General features: G+C 41.8%; 1 protein-coding gene and 1 long non-coding RNA gene across 4 annotated transcripts in view; one reads left to right on the top strand and one right to left on the bottom strand.

Moving 5' to 3' along the window:
• The window catches only part of LOC127006760 (voltage-dependent calcium channel subunit alpha-2/delta-2-like), a 45190-nt gene extending 30094 nt beyond the window's left edge, over positions 1 to 15096 (top strand). For 2 of the 3 annotated variants that reach the window (XM_050877042.1, XM_050877040.1), the window contains 19 exons: positions 762 to 900; positions 1041 to 1151; positions 1280 to 1379; positions 1506 to 1550; positions 1821 to 1979; positions 2129 to 2229; positions 3080 to 3236; positions 4141 to 4227; positions 8399 to 8455; positions 8981 to 9148; positions 9353 to 9543; positions 9637 to 9827; positions 10365 to 10518; positions 10737 to 10897; positions 11200 to 11342; positions 11992 to 12242; positions 12855 to 13017; positions 13152 to 13349; positions 13767 to 15096. In XM_050877042.1, the coding sequence (XP_050732999.1) occupies positions 762 to 900; positions 1041 to 1151; positions 1280 to 1379; positions 1506 to 1550; positions 1821 to 1979; positions 2129 to 2229; positions 3080 to 3236; positions 4141 to 4227; positions 8399 to 8455; positions 8981 to 9148; positions 9353 to 9543; positions 9637 to 9827; positions 10365 to 10518; positions 10737 to 10897; positions 11200 to 11342; positions 11992 to 12242; positions 12855 to 13017; positions 13152 to 13349; positions 13767 to 13883 (2693 nt within the window). In that variant the 3' untranslated portion in view covers positions 13884 to 15096. Of the gene's footprint in view, positions 1 to 761; positions 901 to 1040; positions 1152 to 1279; positions 1380 to 1505; positions 1551 to 1820; positions 1980 to 2128; positions 2230 to 3079; positions 3237 to 4140; positions 4228 to 6080; positions 6159 to 8398; positions 8456 to 8980; positions 9149 to 9352; positions 9544 to 9636; positions 9828 to 10364; positions 10519 to 10736; positions 10898 to 11199; positions 11343 to 11991; positions 12243 to 12854; positions 13018 to 13151; positions 13350 to 13766 lie in introns of all 3 variants that reach the window. The other variant, XM_050877041.1, reaches the window with a different exon arrangement.
• On the bottom strand, positions 14278 to 20710 carry LOC127006761 (uncharacterized). The gene is made up of 3 exons (XR_007759746.1): positions 20565 to 20710; positions 18783 to 20433; positions 14278 to 14373 (listed from the first exon to the last, which is right to left on the bottom strand). It is a non-coding gene; the product is annotated as an uncharacterized LOC127006761 (long non-coding RNA).
• Positions 20711 to 23649: the final 2939 nt, after the last annotated feature.

The following is a 23649-nucleotide window of genomic DNA, read 5'->3' as shown; positions in this document are numbered from 1 at the left end:
AAAGTATAACAGTTGGTTCCTTGCTCTGAGCATCTTTCCCTCTAATATTTTTCCCCTCAGTAGACTAACAAGACCCTCCTGTTCTTTATTCTATGAAGTGTGAGACCATAGTTCCTCTTTACCCTTTGAATGATAGGAAACTATTTATCTTAGCTACTTTGAAGTCTCGTAACATTTTGAAGGATTGTAGACCAACACATTCAAGAAGTTTGTAGCAATGTGAGTAATGTAAAGTAGACCTTAGATAATGTGTCTTGCTTCTAAGAGGCATGCTGCATCACCTCCTGCATAACTATTCTATAGAGATAGATTTTTTTTTGTAGTCATTAATCTGTGCAACTGGATATAAGTTATGAGTTGTAAAGAAATAATGAGTGATGATCTAGTCTGGCAAATGATTTTGAATATTATGATTATTTTCATATTCAAGTCAACAAGTGATGGGAATGGTGAGGGACGCTGAGGGATGAGTTGTGTGCCTAGACTGGCTGGCTGCCTGGCTGCTATAGTTATTGCTGAATTTGTTTTATTCTGATTGTTCAAATTAACCTGCATGGTGTGTATTACCTGAAATAAGTTAAGTCAAATTTAATTCATTGAGGTAATATGAAAAAAATGACAAAATATTTTTCTTCATTTTTGCTTATAGTAAGTCTGTTCTGTCTCAGTTAATGGTGTAGTAGTCATGATATATGACTAGTCCTCTTGTTGCTGATGATGATGATGTATGAGGTAAACTGAGCCTGCTTCCCTTCCACCAGATCCAGAAATACTGAATGGCCTTCAGTGGTCAGCAGATGTTGATCGAGTTTTTCAAGAAAATTATGAAAAGGACCCAACTCTTATGTGGCAGTATTTTGCGGCACAAACTGGCTTCATGCGGGTTTATCCAGCTACCAGGTAAAATTACACAACCCTAAAGTAATTTAATTAAAGCAACACTTCTAAATAGGTAAGAAAAACAGTTTCTAAATGTCAAGGTTTCATATGTCTGTGCTGAAGGGAAATTGAAGACCTTAATGTTGCCTCCCCTCCCCCAGCTGGTACGTTCCTCCCTCACTGGTGGACCTGGACCTGTATGATGCCCGCTTGAGGCCGTGGTATGTCCAGGGCTCAGTGTCCCCCAAGGACATGATCATCTTGATGGACAGGTAAACAGTTATACGTACATATAATGTCTTGTTTTGCTGTGAGCCTATTCAAACTCATCACTGTGGCCTTAATTACTATTTTCATCATATATTACCCTCCCCTGACCCTGAGCGTACGTCTCATTCAGGAGTGGCAGCGTCCATGGCCAGACTTTCACCATCATGAAGTGGGCCGTGAAGACACTGATTGACACCCTCGGGGAGAACGATTATGTTAATGTTGCTGCCGTATGTACTCAGCTTCTACAAGTGTCACTTTGCTAATGAATGAAACATTATTCTCTGATGGAAACTGATCCATTACATATCCCACGTACTGTCTTACAACAGATTCTACTCTTTTGCTCCTCACAGTTCAACAGCACCACTGAATGGGTTAACAACTGCACATTATGTGAGGTATTATCCTTCATTTGGTTCCATACACATGACTTATATATACATATGGTTTGGGTGCATTTTCATGAGATATTTTCAGTAATATAGTGTTGTTATCTGTAAGAAAATATTGTTGGCAGGAAATCATTGCTTACATTGACTAAATAGGTAAATAGAAAGCAAAAACATCACTATTTTCCACAGTCAGTAGGCACTAGATAAATTATTAAGATTGAGCTCACTGCATGAAGAAAGAGATCACTGTTACATCATATGAGAAAACTCTTGCAGGTGAACAAGACCAGCGAGAACAAGGAGTGCACGCAGCCGCTGATCCAGGCCACCACCAGCAACAAGAAGCTTCTGTTCAAGGCCATTGATGACCTCGAGGACGGGGGAATGGCCAGCTACTCCAATGCCCTCACCTTTGCCTATGAAGCCTTCAATCATGTGAGTCAGTGAAGTTCTCTATTTCCCTTGCTTAAAATCTCTTCAGCTATACTATTCATAATATTGGTGTCATATTTAGTTATCTCATTCTTACTACTAATGAATAAGTATGGAACTTGTGCCATAAGTGATTGCTGTGTCTGTTAAAGTTTGAGGCCACTCGGAAGAAAGGGGAAGGTGCGAACTGCCTCAAGACCATCATGCTCTTCAGTGACGGGGGAACGGAGTGGCCGGAGGAGGTCATCAAGAAGTTAGTGCAGAGTTATAATGATGCTTTGGATGAATGATTTTTATGTATTTGCATAATCTAGTCTCTCTTTACTCTTTGCTATGATATGTATTGGTTAACCCGGTAGCAGCGGGGGATCATGTTTCTAAATGGTCCCTCTCTGCGAGAAAAATGAGAAAAAAATCATCATTCACACAAACCATTTCATAATATGTATTAAAGCATTTCTGATCAGTTTATGTATCATCTATTTTGGGGGGTTTAAATTATGGCACAAATTTTGCATGTCGCTGCTACACGGTAAAGCCACAAATTTGGCCTGTCGCTGCTACTGGGTTAAAATAAGAAGGCAGAATATTTTTATTTTCTACTTTAATAAGATTTTTGGGATATTTTCACCTTCATCATGACACTGTAATATATGCTATCGTCATTTTTGTTGCAGTGTATAATAAAGCTTCCTAAGTAAGTGTCTAATTGTCTTTGCCATCATTAGTTTCCCAATTTTCCGTAGCCAGGATTTGGATCTAATCAGTCCTCAGTGATGGCTTTCAGTAAATATCAAGTCAGCCATTGATGGTTACAGTGCAGAGGTGCTGTGATCACTATGGGCCAGTTTTACAGTCCAATACAGGAAGTTTGTAAGCTCCCCAACGAAACACAAAATACTACGAAAATTTCTTGTATTATAGTATATGGCGTCGATATAAAAGGAAGGAAACTTTAGAAAACCACACAGGAGATCTCTTTAGTATCTGGTGTTGAGTAGAGATAACGGATCATTGTGGAGAATAGAGTCTGCTTTGGGTGCTAACAATGATTCTGTGTCGGGCTGTCGAACTGGCCCTATGACTTTCCCCCTCTGCCTCAGGTACCGCACTGACAACTTCACCAGGTCAGTTCGCATCTTTACCTACGCCGTGGGCCCGCACCCCATCCCCACGGCGGTGCTCAAGCAGATGGCCTACTGCACTGGCGGCATGTACTCCGTCATCACCACCAGGAGCAGCATCAGGACGAAAATTCAGGTAAATAGATATGTTGCTTTCCCGGTCGGTCGGGAAGAATGTGCAGCCTGTCTCACATATGTTGGTGGGGTCTTCTGGGGAGTGTTGTAATTTCATATCTGTAGCTGACTAGTTAATGTGTACCTCATAATTATCCATTGTAAGTGTTAAAAAATATGAAGAAGTTTTAAAGTCAGTTGAAAATGCATTTATAGTACGTATGTTATCAAGATCTCATGTAAAATATTGGTAGCTTAATTTGCACAATATAATTTTTTGACAATCAGGTTTTAACAGTTAAGCCTTGGCCTCATTACAGTACATCAGCAGATTAGCAGTGTGTCATTCTTCTAACTGCCCTAACTAACTTTCAGTGGTTGATTCATGTTCTTAATAAGGAGCCGGAGAGTTCCCTTTGTCCTCCAGGTGTGCCGAGCAGCCAAGAAGCTTTGAGGCAGAAACTCCCTTTGACCTAACTTCCAGCATCTTTGTATTTCTTCTTATTGTTCTCTATTTTGCTTCAGTTCCAAGGAATTTATGTGCATATAAATTTTAGTAAACGTCTTTGTTAATGATCAAGAGTAACTTCTGAGAAGGAGTAAGGATCTGGGTTGAAAACAAGATGTCAAGGCAGCTTTTCATTTATTAGTCATTTGTTTTATATTATTAACATGATTTTTTCCTTAATCTCTAAGCAAAAATCCTTGAAGAGTCTTTAGTTTTCTTCTATTATAGTTATTAGAGGAACACAAATCTGCATATTCTGTTCTGTAACATTTACTATAATTTCTAACTTTTGATACATTAACACAATGTCATTTCAATAGTACTAAAGTTATTCTGGGTCAGTTGTGATGGCATGCCCTCATGCAGCGGCCATCCCTCTACACGATGGCCCCAAATATGATGACATGCTGTGTTTCAGGAGTCGTATTCAAGCATACTCTCCCCTGCCCAACCCCAGAATGGATTTCACACAGATCAGTTCACAACAACGTACTCGAGTGCCGTGGTAATTGTGACAGTCTGTTCTGGTGTCCATCCAAACACCTTCTGATAAACACTTGGCTTGTTTCCACTCTGTCCAGGTGTTGCTGTGTGTCTGACAAATGAAAGAAGCATTCATGGTTCACTGATTTGCATTAGATTTTTATTTAGTTAATGTAGAAGTAACAGCTTGGAACCAGTACCTTTAGTAATTAGATTGCTTGAATAGTTCATTGTGGATATTTTATTGACAATGATTTGTTTTGCTGATGAAAAGGAGATCTTTCACTTGTCGAACACAAAGTTTTTTGCTGACCTATAAGCTGTGTGGTTTATGGACTTGGGCAAATTTGTGTGGCTCTCTGCAGATACTTTGCACTAAAGAATGTACATAAACCCTCAAGTCATTTGTTATCTGTTAGCTCTGTAACCTCCCTTACTGATAAGAAAGAAATTTTAGAAATAGATGTGCAAGATCAGGTTTCCCTGCACCTACCAGCCAAAACGGAGATGAAATGACTCTGGTGGTGGTTATGATTGTCCCAAAATCATATACCAAAGTACCTTGAAACGTTTTAATGGATAAAATAGCCAACAGTATTTACTACAATGTCATCCTCCTATCTGAACTAGAGTCTGCAGGGAGCTGATCCTTTGTTGTGGTGTGGTAACTTCTTTCCATTAATGAAGTGTATATTTTTCTTCTTTAGAGCAAACATTGGTGGAGGACCTTTCATCCATCAAAATTATATTGTTCTTCAAACACCCATGAGTTGACAGATTCTCAAAATACTGAAAGTAACTGCTCATCTTCTTTGCTCCTCTTACACGTGCAACCTCGGGCAATACTTTGGTTGATGTTTATGTTTAGTAATCTGGAATACTGCTGTGATGATTTTGTTTTATGTGACCTCAGTAGACTTGGGTTGTGGCATGGATGTTGTCTCTATCTTGGTTATTACTGCATGCGTTACTGTTTTGCTTTGCTGCAGTATTGCCTGGATACTGACCACTGGTACAGCAGCTACATGGAGAGCATATCTTATTTTCCATGCAGTAAGTTTCAAAGATTAAAAGGAAGTTTTGTATTAGCACCTCAGTTACATATTCTGAAGAATATAGCATACAGCTTTTGACTGGTTCTATTATTATTATTATTATTATTATTATTATTATTATTATTATTATTATTATTATTATTATTATTATTATTATTATTATTATTATTATTGCTATTCTTATTTTTTTTTATTAGTGAGCAGATTTATCTATAGTTTCATGAGCAAGACTTGTGAGTCTAGGTTTTGACTCTGAAAACAGTTTTCTAGTAGCTCCAGTAATGACTAGTATTTTTTTACTAATGAAGACTTTCATGCTTTATGCTTGGTTCTACTTTGATTAATTATTTACAATGCATTAATTGCAATATTATTTTTGTAAATTGCATTACTCATAAAGTATAATAGGTCACTCCCTTTTTGCCATTCCATTGCCTTTAAGTAGTGTACATCATGACAATGCTTCAAAATAGTGTAGAAGTTCCTTCAAGTGTTTTGACAACATAACTTGCCTAAAGAAGATGAAGAGTTGCCTTTGTTTTCATCAAGAAAAGTTCTGCAAACTTGGTTTGTAAGTTTTTTCTGTTTATTGAATCACAATATTTGCTCTTCCCACATATTTGTACTTTTAAAGCACCTTTTTATAAAATTCTAACATTTTTCTGGGCTCTGATGTCTTATTCCTCATCTTAATTAACTTTTTCTTAGGAAGAGACAGTGAAGGAGCATGAGTGTTGGTGGACTCGACTTTTTAATTTACTAGGCTTCAGGGGTCACTTGTCCGTGAATTGCACATTAAGCCCAACACCACTTTTTATAGGACTATTTGCAAGTGCTAGCAAGACCTAAGGCTCCCCCTCTAGCAGAGTCAATGGTAACATTCTACCAAGAGCGTGTGGTAAGATATCCTCCAGGGCTCACCTGTGCACACTCTCAGAGCCTCTAGCAATACTGTACTACTAGTTGGTGTCTCAAACCCAAGAGTCTCTAGGTGTGTTTAGCGGACGCACAGCATGCACAGTAGGATGGAGTCCTCCAGCTATGACTATACTACATCACACCATGTCATGATGCTTTACTATGAATTTCCATTCAGTACAACCCTTCCTCTGTTTCTGTCCTACTGTAAGTCTGTAACTGTTCATTGCTTCCACTCTGCTCAGAAAACTAATAGTGACAGAAGCATATTTTGTTTGAATAACTTACAAAATAGAGTCAACTAGGAATAATTTGAAATGATAACAAAAGTAGTAGTAGTAGAAATAGTAGTAGTCATAATAATATTGCTATTTGATAATAATGACAATAATGATTATATTAATGATTATCAGTAATGATTATATTAATGATGATGATAACAATGATGACAGTAATAATAATAATAATAATAATAATAATAATAATAATAATAATAATAATAATAATAATAATGATAGTATTTAGTAATAGATATTAATCATTATAATAACAGTACTAGCAAGGCTTCACTATTTATGATAAGCAAGGAACAGGGAAAACTTAGCAGCTGTCCCTGGGCAGTTATATCAGCTCACTGAGTCCATAGTAATTGATCCTGATTCTTATCATTAATGCTAATATAAGAAAAAAATATTCAGTATATACATCATTCATGTCCTATACAGCCATTAGCATTCCTACCTTGTACACAGTTCATATTTGTGATAGAGCCCAAAGAAAAGTATGCTTCAGCGTATGCCCCCAACTCTACCTTTACTTTACTCTGGAAGGAGCAACACCCACTCATGGTCCACTCAAGACCCAAGACTCTTTGATGCCACACAGCCCACGTGTTGCAGTCCCTTACTGTCCCAGGCCCAGGCCCAGGTGCAAGGCAGGTCATTGCTTCAGACACATGATGGATACACTGATATTCACACCATGAGAAACCTTTTCTTTATGGATTACTTATATCGATGGATGCACGGTGAAGACAAGTGAAGGAAAGATTGCTCTAGCGAATGTAACTGAATGATCAGTGTTTGTGAGTGAGTAGTAAGTGTTGTGCCTTACATTTGTTAGGTGTGTACTTGCAGTTCTGTCACAGGAAAGCTTTTCAAAACATTAACACTGACTATGAAACATGATGCAAAGATATATCTGAAAAATTTGGATGCTCTCTAGAAACTATCTACTGTAGTAAGTTTTTTTTTCTCAAAGTTTATTTTTAGTAATCCTGGATATTTTTTATGCTGTAAACTTTTATTACTGAGTAAAGAAAATCATAGGAAGGGAAGTTAACCATGGGCCTTAGTTTCTGAGAGCTTCTGCAAATTAGGACTCTGATAGTTAGCATTATACTCAACAGTACATGAGTAACAGAACAAATGAATAGGTCAGAAGTGTAGATAGCCTTCAAATTAAATCTGAGACCTATGCAGCTAATGCATTAAGTTGTTAAGATGGACTTGATAGCGGTTAGAGTCTTTTGTATGTGCCTGGGGCTGGTGGCCTTGGCCATGGGTGGATGGCTTGGCCCCGGTAGTGCCTGTCTGTGGTGCATGGCTTGCCTTGCCTTGCCATGACGTGCCTTGCCTTGCCTTGCCGTGCCTTGCCGTGCCTTGCCTTGCCGTGCCTTGCCTTGCCTTGCCTTGCCGTGCCTTGCCTTGCTGTGCCTTGCCTTGCCTTGCTTTGCCTTGCCTTACCATGCCTTGCCTTGCCTTGCCTTGCCATGCCATGCCATGCCGTGCCGTGCTTTGCCTTGCCTTGCCTTGCCTTGCCTTGCCTTGCCTTGTCATGCTTTGCCTTGCCTTGCCTTGCCTTGTAGTCTGTACTCGTGTTGCATGTCCTGTGCAAGGGTAAGATTTTTCATCATAGTTAAATTATACTCTAAAGAATGGTACCATAATTCAGGCTGTCATTTTTTTATAGGTGAAAATCATAGTTTTTGAAAGTATTGTGGCATAAATTTTCATTATCTTCTTTAAACAATATGAGATTTGCATAACATTCCCTGTATGCAAAAGCTTACATTTTTACAGGCAATGTGTATACATATTTCTTGATATTGCATATATGAGCAATGTAGTGGTACAGCTTCGATCTGTAATTTCATGTATGTCATTCCAGTAATAGGTAGCTGCTCTGAAAACCATAATATTAACACCTATTCCATTTCAGACAGAGGAACTCACTGTGTCCCTCACCAGGCCAGTGTACAACAACTCTGACTACACTGTGAGTAAATATGCTTATGTTCCACTCTACAAGGCAACCACTTTAGGCTTCTATGTCTGTAGGAATCCCAAAATATTTGTCATTTTAAAGAATTACAAACTGATCATTAAAAAAATAATGATAATCTAATTAGCTACTCTATAGAATGTATAGGATGTAGAAGGAGGTACATTATAGAGCCTCAAACACACTCTTGCCTAAAGCCCACCAAAACTTGAACCATTACTGCCCTCAGATGCATGTTTCTTTATCCTTACTAATGGTTAGTGTGCCTAGCTTCAAATCTGCAGGCCAGTGTTCCAACCCTGGCCTGGGCCGTCGGTGTCCAGCTCACCCAGCTGTTCATCCTCCCTTTCACACTGGCCATGTTTCCCAGAGTAATGGGTTCTAACACATCACGTACAAGCTCAAGGGCCAAAGTGAAGGAGATTAGCACTGCAGCCACGCATAGCTATAACGTGTATATCCCTATTACCTTTTTACTCACTTCCATTAGAGCACCAGAAATATAATGTCTTGTTACAGAACACATCAGCTCTGCTGGGTGTAGCAGGGATTGACGTACCAATCAAGACCTTAAAAAGCTTGTCGCCCTTTGAAGCCATCGGACCCAATGGTTACGCCTTCATCTTAAACAACAACGGCTTCCTGATCCTCCACCCAAAACTTCAGAAGCAACTCTCATACCTCTCAGTGAGTAAAGCATTATATGTAATTCCTATCAGAGGCACAGTGTCCTGTATGTATAACCTGGACTGGAATCACACATATAGATAGATAGGCAGATAGATAGATAATTGAAAAATGTATACATGGCTCAGTCAGAAAAGTTCATGTACTATCACCTATTGTCTAAGGCCTCTGTCCAAAAATTCAATGTACACTCTGCTATCTCAGGCCCCACCACACATCGACCTCCTTGACCTTGAGGAGGACACAATGAGCATGGAATCCTTAAGGACACTCCTTATCGAGAGGAAGGAGGAAACGATGCAAGTCTTGGGCAAGATCAGAATAGACGACCATCACCACATCGTGCACAATGAGATCCAGTTTGCCTACACCCCCATAAAGAAAACACCATATAGGTATGTGTTTCTAGTGAGAGAGAGAGAGAGAATTATAATGCCTAACTAAAAGGACATACATTATACTTCAGGCTCTTTTTTCGTATCTTTCAGCCTCGGCCTCGTAAATCTCAAAAACTCTGACCACATGGTTATCCGCAAGCCAGAGATGCAGCAAAGAATGAACCTCAACCCCAACCATACCATTGTGGCGCCGTGGCCATACTGCAACAACCACCTGCCCGGCACAGGCATACAGCAGATGCTCAAACTGAAAGAGAGCATGAAGGACAAGAAGAAGAAATGTGAGTATTTCAGTTAATTTTTATTGCCTTGTGCATTATAGAATTTAGTTAACCCGTCCGCTGCAGTTGGCATGGATTTGGCTTTCACTGGTAGCCTGGTGACATATACTCCCAGGTCTTTCTCTTCCTCTGTGGTGGATAGTGGTGTGTTTCCCATGTGGTATTGGTATGCTGGATTTCCCCTCCCAAGTCATTTCATGTGTATGTACCCCCCCCCCCCCCCCCCTGCCCCTCTATGTAAATTCCCCCAACCTTTTCTGAATAAAATTCTGAATCTGAATCTGAAACCTTCCCAAGGTGCATGACTTTACATGTTTTTTCATTGAATTGTAGCAGCCACTTTTTGTTCCATTCCTGTAGCTTGGTGATGTCTTCTTGTAGGAAATCCACAGTCAAGGGATTAGTGAAAACTGATGTGATCTTATTTTTCATACAGCACTGAAGGCAGATTAAGGAGAAAACACCAAATAAAAGAAATGCCCATAACAAACTACCCCAACATATGATTAAGCTTTTTCCATTATGGTCTTTGTGCAGGTAACATTGACCTCATCCAAGGCTTGCTGTGGTCCCAGAGCTGGACTGAACAGCTGTACATGAAGTGGATGAACGAAAAAAACAACTCGTCATCAAAGATCCTTAGCCGAGCTGTCTTCACCAGATTTGGGTACACAAGATATGATCCACACAGGTGATTCAGTTTGCCATTTGTGCTACAGAGAGAAGTCAGGATGATATGATAGTGGAAGTAATGGCAGGAATTCAGAGCCTGTGTCGTAGCATTGCCAATGTTAACAAAGAAGTGGTGTGATTGTATAATATTATCATGATAACAAGAGGTACCATTGCACTTTAAATGCTATGATTGTGTGTTTGTATCAGCTTGGTTCATCCATTACCTTAACTCAGGGACGAGCAAGGTGTCAAGACGTGGCGCGACCCATGGAACAACCCGGCCCTGAGGCGAGGCGAGGTCACCCGCGGAGTGTCTGTCATCCCTCATGCCGAAGGAGCCTACCTCTCAATGCCTGTCATTGTCGAGAAGGAGAAGTCACAAGTGATGGCTGGAGGTGAGTTGTCACTAATTCTGATTTTCTCTGGCATAAATCATGGAAATACCTTATCTGAGCCTTTGTTAACAGTATATCAACATACAGGATGAATACGTATTTTTGTCAAATCATCCTTACCTGGCAAATTTATGCAGTGAATATTTTATCCTATGTGTATATACAACAAACCATATTTTGAGGGTCATGCAGCATTCCTTTTCTTATGGCAAAGGAGCTAAACCAAAGGCTAAACAAAAATATGAAAAAATGCTGCACGTACAAAGATTAGGATCCAAAAGAACCTGTGACTTCCTTTACAGTTGTGGGTGTCAACTTCACTGCCAGCACCCTGCAGCACAACTTTCAGGAGCACATCAGGGATGCCGAGTGGCTCACTGAGGAGAATTACCTGCTGATGCTGCTGGATGACGGCGGGCTGGTGGTCACCGCCAACAGGATGGAGGTGCGTCCTTGAGTAGCAACACTGCTTGACCTTCGTGCTGTTTGCCAGGCTTGTGCAGATACACTGGTGATAGTGCTTGTCATGGATAAAGCACAAATAGACAAAATATTTATGGAAATTATTTATAGACCCCATGAGAAATAAGTGTGTATATATACTATATGGTTCAATGCTCTCAGCACCTTGAGTAAACTGTAGAATTGTAGGATACCTTTAAATGGGAAACACAACTTCCATGTGTTCTTAGTAAATTGAATGTGCAGTTACTATTTGCAGCACATTTGAGATAGAAATTTTGACCCAGTAGCTGCGGGGATCATGTTTCTTAATGGTCCCTCTAAGCGAGAAAAATGAGAAAAAATCATCACTCACACAAACCATTTCATAATATATATGAAAGCATTTGTGATCAGTTTATGTATCATTTATTTTGGGGGGGGTTAAATCATGGCACAAATCTGGCCTGTCGCTGCTACACGGTAAAGCCACAAATTTGGCCCGTCGCTGCTACCGGGTTAAATGTAATACACATGATGGCATTTTGAGTTAATATTCAAAAGAGCATACATGTTATATTCATTCGCTTTATTGCTATTGGTTTGGATGAATAAAGAATCTAAACCTCACCCCATAATCTTTTAATCAACAGCTTAATGGAATCAACCTGCAAGGAAGGTTTATTGGCGAGCTTCCCATTCCAATCCTGACTAACCTGAAGAACTTGGGAATATACAAGATGGACATGGTGGTGGACAAGCAGGCTCTCTGTAAGCAAAGGAAGCCCATTGAGTCTGCCGGTGGACTGAGAAGCTGTCGCATTCCAAGTGTTTTCTCGGTTGCCCTCAATCTGCTCAATGAAATCTTCTCTTGGGCCGAGTACCTGAGATACTTAATATACAGGTGAGTTATAAGTGTAGGCATTGACTCCAAAATAAGTCACAGCACAAACTCATCTGATTTTTAGTTATATGAAGAGAGCTCTTTTTTTTCTGAGAATGGGAGGTATTCTTAGGGCCCTTTTTTTAATGTTAAGCCAGTCCCCCTTCTAGTCTGTGGAGGGTTAAGCACAGTAGTTACAGTGTTCAGAAGGTTTAGCTGAATCTCAAAAGGAAAGTACCATATCACCTCTCCAACCAGATTAATATTTTCAGCAGCATCTTTACAGGCATCTTTTTCATTATTTATGTTATTCAGCTCGATCATGGACTGCCTCACTTACTCTAAAAGGACTCATGTAAAGGTTTAACCCATCCGCTGCGATTGGCACGGAATGGGCTTTCATTGGTAGTCTGGTAACATATACTCCCAGGTCTTTCTCTGCCTCTGTGGTGGATAGTGGAGTGTTTCCCATGTGGTAGTGGTATGCTGGATATCCCCTCTCAAGGTGCATGATTTACATTTTTCTTCTTTGAATTGTAGCAGCCATTTTTTGTTCCATTCCTGTAGCTTGATGATGTCTTCTTGTAGGAAATCTGCAGTCAAGGGATTAATTATCATTCCCTTAACTACCAGTGGCGTCCTGGCCCTCCTTGCACCGAGTACGGATGCCTGGACAGAGTGGGGCATCACACAGATTGGGGGACTGGAGTCATGCACGATGGAGAGGGCCGTTTACTACTTTGGGGAGGTGACTTCCCTCTCAAGTACTATGAAGTGTACCAATGCAACTGAAAAGGTGAATAATAGATTTGTATTTATGTATATTATTTGTGAATACTCTTAGACTTCTGAGCATAAAAAGTTGACTGACTGATTGAGCAGATGCATATGGTTCTGTAGCTGTTAAATTCATACTCTTTGTTGCTTCAGATTCCTTTCTGGGCCCACCGTATACCAGACACCAACGCTCTTTTGGTCGCCATTGAGATGGACCAAAATTCGCTTGAGTGTGGTGTTTACTCGGACCTGCCAAGCATCGTGGCTCGGCGGGTCACAGAGTTTGCCCCGTGTGCTTACCAGGCCCGGTACCGCAAGCAGCCAACCAGCTACGTGGGGTGCAATGCAACGGTAAGGAATCAACATCTTTTTGTGTGTCACGCAGGCATCCATTTGTAAGCTGATAGGTGATAGGATACAAGCTATACAAAACAGGACTTTTATTCATTTAGTATTTATCTTTTGACATCTAAACACTGCCACATTTTTGTAGTTTGTCGCATGGATATGAATTGACAATCTGATTCATATTCTGTCAGCTGTGAATTGTAGTTATCCAAAATATGACTTCATCTTTTGGTCAAGTGTTTGGTAATTAAAATCGGGAAACTGCTACGGCCCCAATCCTGCCTCCTCACATTTATTGTTCAGGGTTTTCGCTTTGACACCAGAAAACAGTTACATCCTCACCCTCGCTTCCTCTCTTCTCTTGGTGTGTTTCTCTTGACATTGTAACACAGCCACGTCCTCTTTTTTGTTTCCCCACAGGTTGGTGATTCTGGCTGTAATCGGGGACCTGGACAGCTGGAGTTCTCAGTGGTGTTGCTACTCTTCATGTTGTTACTCAGCACAGAGGGTGTTAGCAGTATTCATCTGGATGGCTGAACAGAAGTAGTCAAGGATTAGTGAGACATTGCATCGTTTGACCACGCTGCAGAGTTTATCCGTGGTAGCAGTATGTAGGTAGCGATGTAAGTATGTATATGCAGTAACTTTTTTTAAACATAGCATCAACCAGTGGGATATTTCCTTTCTTCTCGTCACACTGTTATAGCATAATGCTTATAAACTGTTCTATTAAGTTTCTTGGTCTACCTAATATGCTGTATAATTTGCTGAATATTTTTGCTTAAGTTTATAGCCCTTTTTCTACAATCTCTTGTCTCAGTCATGATGCATAATCAAGGTTTGCTGTCCCATGTATTCTCTAGGGTGCCTTAAACCCTCTGCTATCAACACAATGTGGTGCAGTAAGTTGTGTTGCAGACCTGTTGTTTACCATCATTGATAGGACCTTAGCCATGCTCCATGTTGATTAACTTCAGGTACCCAACTTGTAGTGGAGGGGTTGGGGGGGGCGGGTGTGTGCTGGAGGCTGTGTGAAGGAAACAAGACCAATCAGAAACAGACTTCACCAGGAAACAACTTCCAAGAGTTCTCAGGGACCCAAATACAAAGTTTGATATAACACTTTGACTTCTCTGAGAAGGGTAAATTTGCCACTTTAGCCAAAGCATATTTTTAACAGGAAATTAAGACAAACATTTGATTGCGTTGCCAAGACTTTGCATTTCACTCCAGTGTGCTTGAGACATGGTTATGATATTTATATTTTTACTGTATGGAAGGAAATGTATCTTTTACCTGTGATGGTAATAGTGATGTTACTCATTAGCACATAATTCAAAACTTTAAAATTTCTAAGGGAACTTGAGCATTGATTGTTTCACTTAATGGACAGCCAAAACCATAATGCATAAATAACATTGGTTCTAACGGTTGGGTGAGCCTCACACAGGAAGGGTCGGCGTGAGGGCCAGGGTGCGGAGGTGTGGGTGTGCCCGGCGTGGCGGGCTGTACAGTATGTGAGGTAGGACTTGTAGCCGGTAGTTAGTAGGTATAGTAGAGTCTTAGTATATTTTCCTAATTAATAGTTGTATAAGCTTGTCTTGTATAGTGGAATTGTTTTAATGATGTCTCCTAGAGAGCTTTATACAGTTAATTCTACATATTTACTATTTATTGTAAATTATTTTATAACTTATTATTGTTACCATAACAATCATATTTTAGTGAACAAACTCTACAATAACAAGAAGTCATTATATATATATATATATATATATATATATATATATATATATATATATATATATATATATATATATATATATATATATATATATATATATATATATATATATATATATATATATTTATCTAATATCTAGCAGTATGTTCAGATTGTAAATATATTTTTCTGCTGCTGATGTTGACTGTTGACCATTATGATCACTGGGCGTGAGGCGACGCTGAAGGATGAATGACTGTCTAGTGTGAGGGTGGCAGGCTGTGTGTTTGAGGCTGTGTGCACCCCAGGAGGATTATGTAAGGGAGATGGGGCCATAATCATACGCCATAATGGACGGCAGGGGGCGGCGGAGCGCGGCTGCTTGGTGGCAGCACCAGTAGCAGTATTCCTCAATGTGCGATAATCATTTCAAAATATGATAATCAGATTAGCTTTAGGAATGTCAATTTATCCCTTTAACTCACTAAAAGCATAAAGGATTAGTGATTCTATTAATAACAGTGTTATTTATGTGGGTGACAGTTATCTGTTTGGAACTGGCAAATACCATTAGCTGAGTATGACAATTTTAATTAATATGGTAATCCTGAATGCCGCTTCCTACCCACCATCTTCAGTTTGAACAAAAACAGTGGCCAGTGAGCAGTGTCGAGCACCGTGGGATGAGGATTCCATTTTTACCCGGTAAGATGATGTTCATAGTCATCATCATCATATCATCGACACCTGTTCCTAGGAGCTCCCACCAGGGGATGGCCACGGCAGAAGAGTTTCCATCTTTCTCTATCCAGACTCTCCCTCCTTGCCTGCTCAGAGTTTCTCAAGGATCTTTCCCCCCTCTCCCTGACATACTCCTACACCTTATCTCTCCATTTCACTGGGGGTCGTCCTCTAACATTCCTTTCCTCTATCTCACTCACATATCTGGTTATCTTATTCTCCTCCATTCGCTCCATGTGACCTAACCACTTTAAAGTCTGTCGCTTCACTTCTTCCACAACTCCACACTTCTTCCCTTCACCCACGTGACACATTCCAAGACGCTCATACACACTTTCATTACTCATTCCATCCATTCTACTCACACCACATGCACTCCTCAAACAACTCATTTCCACTGCCTGCACTCTAAACCTCTGACTTTCATACCAGGCCCATGTGTTGCTTGCATATGTGAGGGTTGGTAATATTACTGTATTTCTCAAATCCCTCTTTACCTCCATGCACACACTTCTGCCATTCATGATTCGTCCCAAAGACCCCACCACCTTTCTTCCTTGCAATGCTCTTTCTCTTGTTTCTCCTTCTGTACCACCATGCTTACACATAACTGATCCAAGGTACTTAAACTCATTAACCTCCTCCATTTCTTCACCATTGAAAATTATTTTGCATTCTTTTTCACATTCAATTCCCACTCCATATGGGCATACAAAATCCACAACCTCGATCACTTCTACTCTGCTCACAAACTATCATTTTACTTTTGTTGACATTTAGTTTCAGCTTTCTCCTTTTAGGTACATAGCTACACTATCCAAAACACTGACCAAATTTTGTAAGTCACTTTAATTTTCTGCAATGAGCACTGTGTCATCAGCAAATAAGATTGAATTCAGTACCCACTTCCTTCCCTCAGCGTACATTTTTATTCCAACTTCCCCAACTTTACCCTTCATTTCTCTCATAACACCATCCATATAAATATTGAATAACCATGGTGACATATGACACACCGCTGCCTCAAGCCCACTTATATCTTAAAATGTTCACTTGTTTCTAAACTAATTTTGACACATGCGGATGCATCCTCGTAGAAAGACTTTATTGCATTAAGCAGTTTTCCTTCCACACCATATATCTTTAAAATGTTTCACAATGCCAGCCAATCGACTCGGTCATAAGCTTTTTCTAGATCCATGAAGGCAGCATATAGTTTTTTCCTTTTGCTAATATTATTTCTACTACCATCCTGAAGGAAAATATCTGATCCACACATCCCCTTCCCTTCCTAAATCCTCCTTGTTCACTGATTTTCTCTTGTGTAAGTCTTTGCAACCTCTCTATTATGACTTTTCCATACATATACCTTTCCAGGTATACTCAGCAGACTTACCTTTATATTTTTCAATATCTGTACTATCTTTTACACTTCCCCATTTTTCACTTAAATGCCGCTGCCATTTCACGTTTATACTCATCTTTTATTTCTTTTCCCTGTAACTTTTCTGTCTTCAATATTTCTTTTTTTACTTGTCTTCAATATTTCTTTTTTTACTCCACCTTTTTCAAATACCCACTTTTCCTTCAGTCTTAATTTTACCAGCACTGCAAGATGGTCAGTCATCGAATTAACATTCCTCTTACTACCTTCGCGTCACAAATATCCTTTCTAAGTCTTCCATCTACTGCAACATAATCAATCAATCCTTTCTGCTCATAATCTTCCCCCCTCCTCCATGTGTATCGGTGGATATATATTCTTGTGCTGAAAGAAAGTGTTCGCTAGGAACAGCCCCCTCTCAGCACAGACGTCCACCAAGCACTCTCCATTTTCATTCTTTCCAGGTATCCCCCATTTTCCCACCACATCCATCAGACATTCATCACCCACTTTAGCATTCATATCTCCCATCATAATAAGTTTCCTTTCTTTCTCAAAACTCTTCAAACATGCATTCACTTCCTCCCCCCCAAATTTCCCTTTCCCTCAGTCCTTTTTTACTTTTCACATTTACTGGTGCATAAATACACACCCATGCATACTTTACTAAACCTACTTTTCCTTTCACCCACACAATTCTTGATCCCTTCCAACTATAATCAGTCACACCATTCCACACTCTTTCGGACATCACAATAGCACATCCTTCGATCCTTACTCCTGCCTCTAGACTTCTCATCCATCCCCGTCCATACATCCCCCCCAGGCACACCCTCCCACATACCCTCTCTACCATCATTCATACCAATTACTCTAATATGCGTTTCACTCATGACAGCCATATCGGGCTAATTTCACATCAACCCTGTACAGCTTATCATAGTGCCTGTTGCCCAACATAACATGGAGGCTTAACAGAAAAGCCCACCGCCTGTGCATAGTCGTCCCCTTGGTACGTAGCTTACACCCAATTCTCTAGACTCTTTGGACCACCCCAAGGAGCACACCCCAACCTGTGCGTGTGTGTGTGTGTCCCAGCATGCCCCAGAGGGCCCAGATCTACTGAACAACATACATGTTGCATCTCAACAGTGTACGTATTTCATGCACTTGTAGTAATGGGTGTTACATCGAGATGTTAATGTCAGTATACATTTAACAAGTAACTTGTAGGTATTTGAATGTTACTGATGATTCATTAAGTTTTGTGAATAAATGAATTTTAATGCGGTGAATGTTTACCTGACGACCTTTCCAGCCTCTTACCTATACACCTTGACAAGTCTGTTGAACATAAGTAACGAAAAAGGTAGGAATCTATTGAATTACGATACAAAAATAAAACCGAATGATGCCCGAGCAAACTAGACTTAAGGTGGAAACTCAATATTTCGCCTACATGTCGTATGTCATTCACACTACGGAGTCTTTCGCCCAAAGGTCAGTAATATTATCATGTACAGCAATTAAAATATGAGTAAAAAATACTGGGAAACAAAGCCAAACACTGAATGAAGCCCGAACGAACCATCTAGCCTCAATCCGATGAACCTCAGTCTGAGCACGCGAGTCCCGATGAAGCGGTCAGTGTGGCGCGCGTGTCTGTGGTCACTGCTCTGCTGGCGGCGGTGCATCCCTTCTCGCCGCCTCCTCAGCGTCTCAGAGGTGGGTACAGGCGAAAGGAAGGGCAGGAGGTAGTAGTTGAGATATCAGTCACGCCGATGATCCCTCTAGGCCGTCATGATTGCCTAGATTTGTGATGATGTCCCTGGATTAGCTTGCTCATGTCTTCCACCCCCTGCCTGGCCTTCCTTGATCCGTTGTGCTCCTCTGTTGCCGCCCCTCACCTTGCTGCTCCTGATTACCGCTCACACCTGTTGATTATAGTGCAGTTATTCATCTATGCTCATTTCTCTCTCCATTTCCTGGAAGAGACAACTAGAACCGCAATGAAAATGATAGAAATGGAGTCAGTAGTAGCAAGGATGTTTTTGAGTTGCTAGATACTTCCATTTCACACCTCCACCTTCGTCCATGTAAAGGTGCCTTTGGGTGCCATGTTCTGCTCTTTTTACCTTCATTATGAGTGAGCCCATGGTGGTGCGTGGCCTTATCTACACCTATTGTTATTATTGTGTGTTCTTACCTGTGATTGCGCCGAAGTGAACATTTATAATAGATTGATGCAAAATACTCATGGAAATAATGAAGTAATGAATGTTTAGGCTCCGTGAAGTAGTTAGGTGATTATTCATGTTGGAGAAGTGGAGTTATAAGTAAACCAGTGTTGAAAAAATAAAAGATTGATATGATGGTCGGGGAAATAATGAGTGTAGAGGTTCCGTGCAGTATTTACGTAATTATAGTCATATAGGGTAGCGGGGGCATGCTACATCCCTTTTTTGACGACCACTATGGTTGTGATGGTATGTGGTAGCGTGGTAGTAGTCTACATTCCCGAGCGCTGGTCCCGGATGGTAAGGCCTCAGGACAAGTGAACACTCGTTCCGAGGTTTTGTGACCAGAAGGGCGTTACTTGTGATTAATTATGGAAGGTGGGAGGATTTCCGTGTGAACCACTTGTGAGACAGCGTAAGAAACTGGATGGTGATAATGTACTTTGGGGTGGGGGGGGATGTGTGTAAGGGTTCAGTAATCTCAAATGAGCAGCAAAACAGGCTCCAAATGATAACACTCAGTAAGGTTGTATCTAAATATGTATTTAGTTTCATTTTTCAAAGGTTAGCGGAGTACTTAAAAATGAATTACTGACAGGCTGTATGCCTCTAATCTAACTAGCTACCGGCACAAGGGAGATTTGGGGCAATACACATAATGCTTAGCTCTGGTTGCTGGAGGAGGAGAAGCAGGAGCTGGCGTGAGCGTCGGGCTCGGCAAGGGACGTCCACGATGGGAAAGGGGCGGTCCTGGTGATGGACAGACGGGCGCCGCTTGATGTGGAGAGGGAGCAGCTCGGGTGGTGTTGAGAGGCGGGCGCTCGTCGTGATGTAGGGAGCAGCTTGGGGCAGTGGTATATCGGCCACCAGGACAGTGGTAGGACGGCCACTCGGGCAGTCGAGGGGCAGGTTACCCCGCCATACAAGTTCCCATCCTATAGTCCGTCTCACACAGCAGGCCGTGGGTGGTTCTTCGGGGGGGCTGAGTGGAGATATGGACACCTCTCACTCAACTCCAACTTGCTGCCTTTGCTGCTGCCTGCTGCTCGTCTCCTGACTAGCCCGCCTCACACAGCAGGCCGTGAGTGGTGGGTGGGTCGGGGGGGGGGGGGGCTGAGTGGAGAGATGGACACCTCTCTGACCAGCCCGCTTCTCTGTGATTTCTCGCTGCCGCTCCTTGCTGTAGGGGTGTTCGTCTCTTCACGTCTCCCAAGCTTGTCTCTTGCTGCAGTGGTGCTTGTCTCCTCACGTCTCCCAAACTTGTGGTGCTCTTCCTCACTGGCCCGTGGGTCTCCTTGCCCTCGCCTTCTCGCCTTTGCTCCTCGCTAAGCTCCTCCCCCTTCGTCTCGTGACTCCCTCTCGGCATTACAATCAAACCCTACCTACCTAACTAGTTATTGGTTTCTTGGGGGGGTTCGAGGCTTTGAGATGAGGGATTTCAGTACCTCTCGTTCATGATATTTACTCATTCGCTCGCCGTGTTATCTTCTCATAACCTTTTACGCACTTACATTCCTTAGCCACCCATTCACTCCCTCACTCATTCACTCTTTCACTCATCCACGCTCCCACTCGCTCACGCTTACTCTGTCACTCACTGACTTACTCACATTCTCTCGTTCATTCACGCACTCGCTTACACTTATTCACTCTGTTACTCACTGACTTGCATACCCTCTCGCTACCACCACTACCACCACCATCACCACCTACCACTTACCTCACTTTGAAGTTACCGGCTGGAGCACAGAGTTGGCTGGACTGGGCTCCCAAAGATGGCGGCCGAGGTACTTCCGGTTGCCGCACCCGAGTGTCTGGCTCTTGCGCTCTAGGCATATAACTCTGTGGTTTTTTTCCACCCGAGTTGTGAAGTACCGTCATATTGTCATTATTTTCGTCTTGTGTAGAGAAAGAAACATATCCACTCCATTTTTTATACAAACAATATCAGTTTCTGTATTGATATGTATTTATAGTTTGCCAAGAAAGAACGCAGGGGATTTACGGTAATTAAGAGATATTTTCAGGGAAAATCTCGGTTGGTCGACTGGCAGTAGAGACATCTGGTGGGCCGTGCGTTTTAATAAGTTCTCCTATGGGGAACTTATTAAAAGGCACGGCCCACTGGTAAATAATAAGGAAATTAATGTTTTGACTCCGTGCAGTACTTACGTGATTAATGATGCAAAAGAAGTATATAGTTGTTAATGCAAAATGTTGACAGTAGATAAGAGATTGATACATGATACTCGGGGAAATCATGAGGGAATAATGAATGTTTAGGTTTCGCTGAGTAGTACCTACTAGCGAGATTATTGATGAAGGGAAAAAGTAGTCATAGGTAAAACAATGAAGCAAAATAAGTGAGTATGCTGCACTGCGGGACCAGGAAGCCCAGAGATAACACGAAAAAAAAAGAGAAAATGGCAGAGTCGGGAGTTTAGTTACCGGCGGGGAAATAGTGGGTGGCGGGCGCGGGTGTCGGGTTCAGGCGCTTGTCACGCAGATTCTGATTCCCCGCGAAGCCTATTAACGCGTCCCCGGCGGGCGGAGTTTTCTTTTTCCACGTTCAGGCGCCTCGTGCTTTGTATTATTACCGATGAATCCCACGGCGCGAAGTACTTTCAGAGGGCGTGTGTGTTGTTTAACAGGGAGGGAGAGAGTGGGAAGGAGGGGAGGAGCAGGGGAGAGGGAGAGGAGAGAGAGAAGGGGAGAAGGAAGGAGTGAAGGCAATGGACGGTAGGAGGATGGAAAGAGTACAAAGGAAAGGGGATGAGGGGTTCAGACGGAGAGAGGAGGAAGAATTAAGAGGGTATAAAAGAAGCCAGAGAGGGAATGAATGCAGTTGGAGATGGGAGGAGGGAGGAGGGAAGGGGTGAGAGAGAAGGGTCATGGAGAAGAAAGGGGAGAGGAAAGACGTGGAGAGATAGAGGAGGAAGGAAGAAAGGGGAGGAAAGAGAGAGAGAGGAAGGGGGAGAGAGGGGGCGAGGGGGTCATGCGGCGTGAAAGGTGAGGCTGCGGGGTAAACATGAGGGGAGAAAGTGACCGAGTGTTTATTGCCGAGGGGAAACTGACCTGCCTCTTCGGTTACGCCTTCGACTCTTTCTGAAGGGCCGGGAAAACTGAGAATGTGTCTGTATTTAGCGCTATTTTCACCACCAGACCCCCAAACTTCTTCCCTTCCCTCCTCCCATCCAGTAAATCGCTTCGGCCGTGTTCCCCTAATCTTTCTTCTGCCTCCCGGTTTTATTATTTTTTAAGCATTGTCCTCTCGACGTATTCAGAGACGTTTATCAAGTGTTGAGTTATACCTCCTTCCGGGGCTTATTTTTTCCGCTTATCTTGTTTGTTTTAGTTTGTTCTTTTTTTTTTTTTAGTTATTCCTTCCTGTTTAGTTAAGCGTATCAGGAAGTACAAAGTGGTCTAAAGAGTGAGTGAGCTTTGAAGAATCATGCAAGTCAACGCTTAACACCTTGTCCCATAACCTCCATCTCCTATCTCGGATTTTCGCTTATCGGGTGAAACATTTTTATTTTATTATTTATGGAAAGCTAAGATGATATATGGCGGGTAAATAATCACACGTAGCCTGAGACCGAAGGGTGAGAGGAGAGAGAAAAGTAAGTGGATAAAGGAAAGAAAAACGAGAAAAGGGAGGGGATAAGAAGGGTAGTAGGGGGAAGGAGGAAAGGGTTAACTAAAAGAGAAAACGAGTGATAGGGAAAGGAAAGGAAAATGAACGAAAAAAAGGGGAAATGGGGAAGAAGAGAAACAGGAAGATGTGAGAGCAAAGGGAGAGGAAAAAAGTGATAAAAATGAGAGAGAGAGAGAGAGAGAGAGAGAGAGAGAGAGAGAGAGAGAGAGAGAGAGAGAGAGAGAGAGAGAGAGAGATCAACCGACCAACCGACCGAATTCCCACCTTCTCCTAAACGTCATTTGGAGATATGACCACAAGGGGAGGACTCAGAGGAGGCGAGTCACGTGGGAAAGTGTACAGGTGTTTCCCCTTAATTGAGTCAGCCGGTGTAAGTGAGCCGGTGACCCTCGCGGCGTAATGAGGGTCAGGGGTCATTGGAGGGTGTTTATGGGGGTCACGGAGGGATCAAATGCCACGAGAAAGGGGAGTGAATGGGTTTTGTTTGACCTCTTTTTTTTTTTTTAGTGTGTGTGTGGGGGACGTGTGTGTGTGTGTGTGTGTGTGTGTGTGTGTGTGTGTGA

The sequence above is a fragment of the Eriocheir sinensis genome, chromosome 33 (assembly GCF_024679095.1).
Source record: "Eriocheir sinensis breed Jianghai 21 chromosome 33, ASM2467909v1, whole genome shotgun sequence".
NCBI lineage: Eukaryota > Metazoa > Arthropoda > Malacostraca > Decapoda > Varunidae > Eriocheir > Eriocheir sinensis.
The sequence above is the reverse complement of the archived record's forward strand: the minus strand, read 5'-3'. Positions and strand labels throughout refer to the sequence as shown.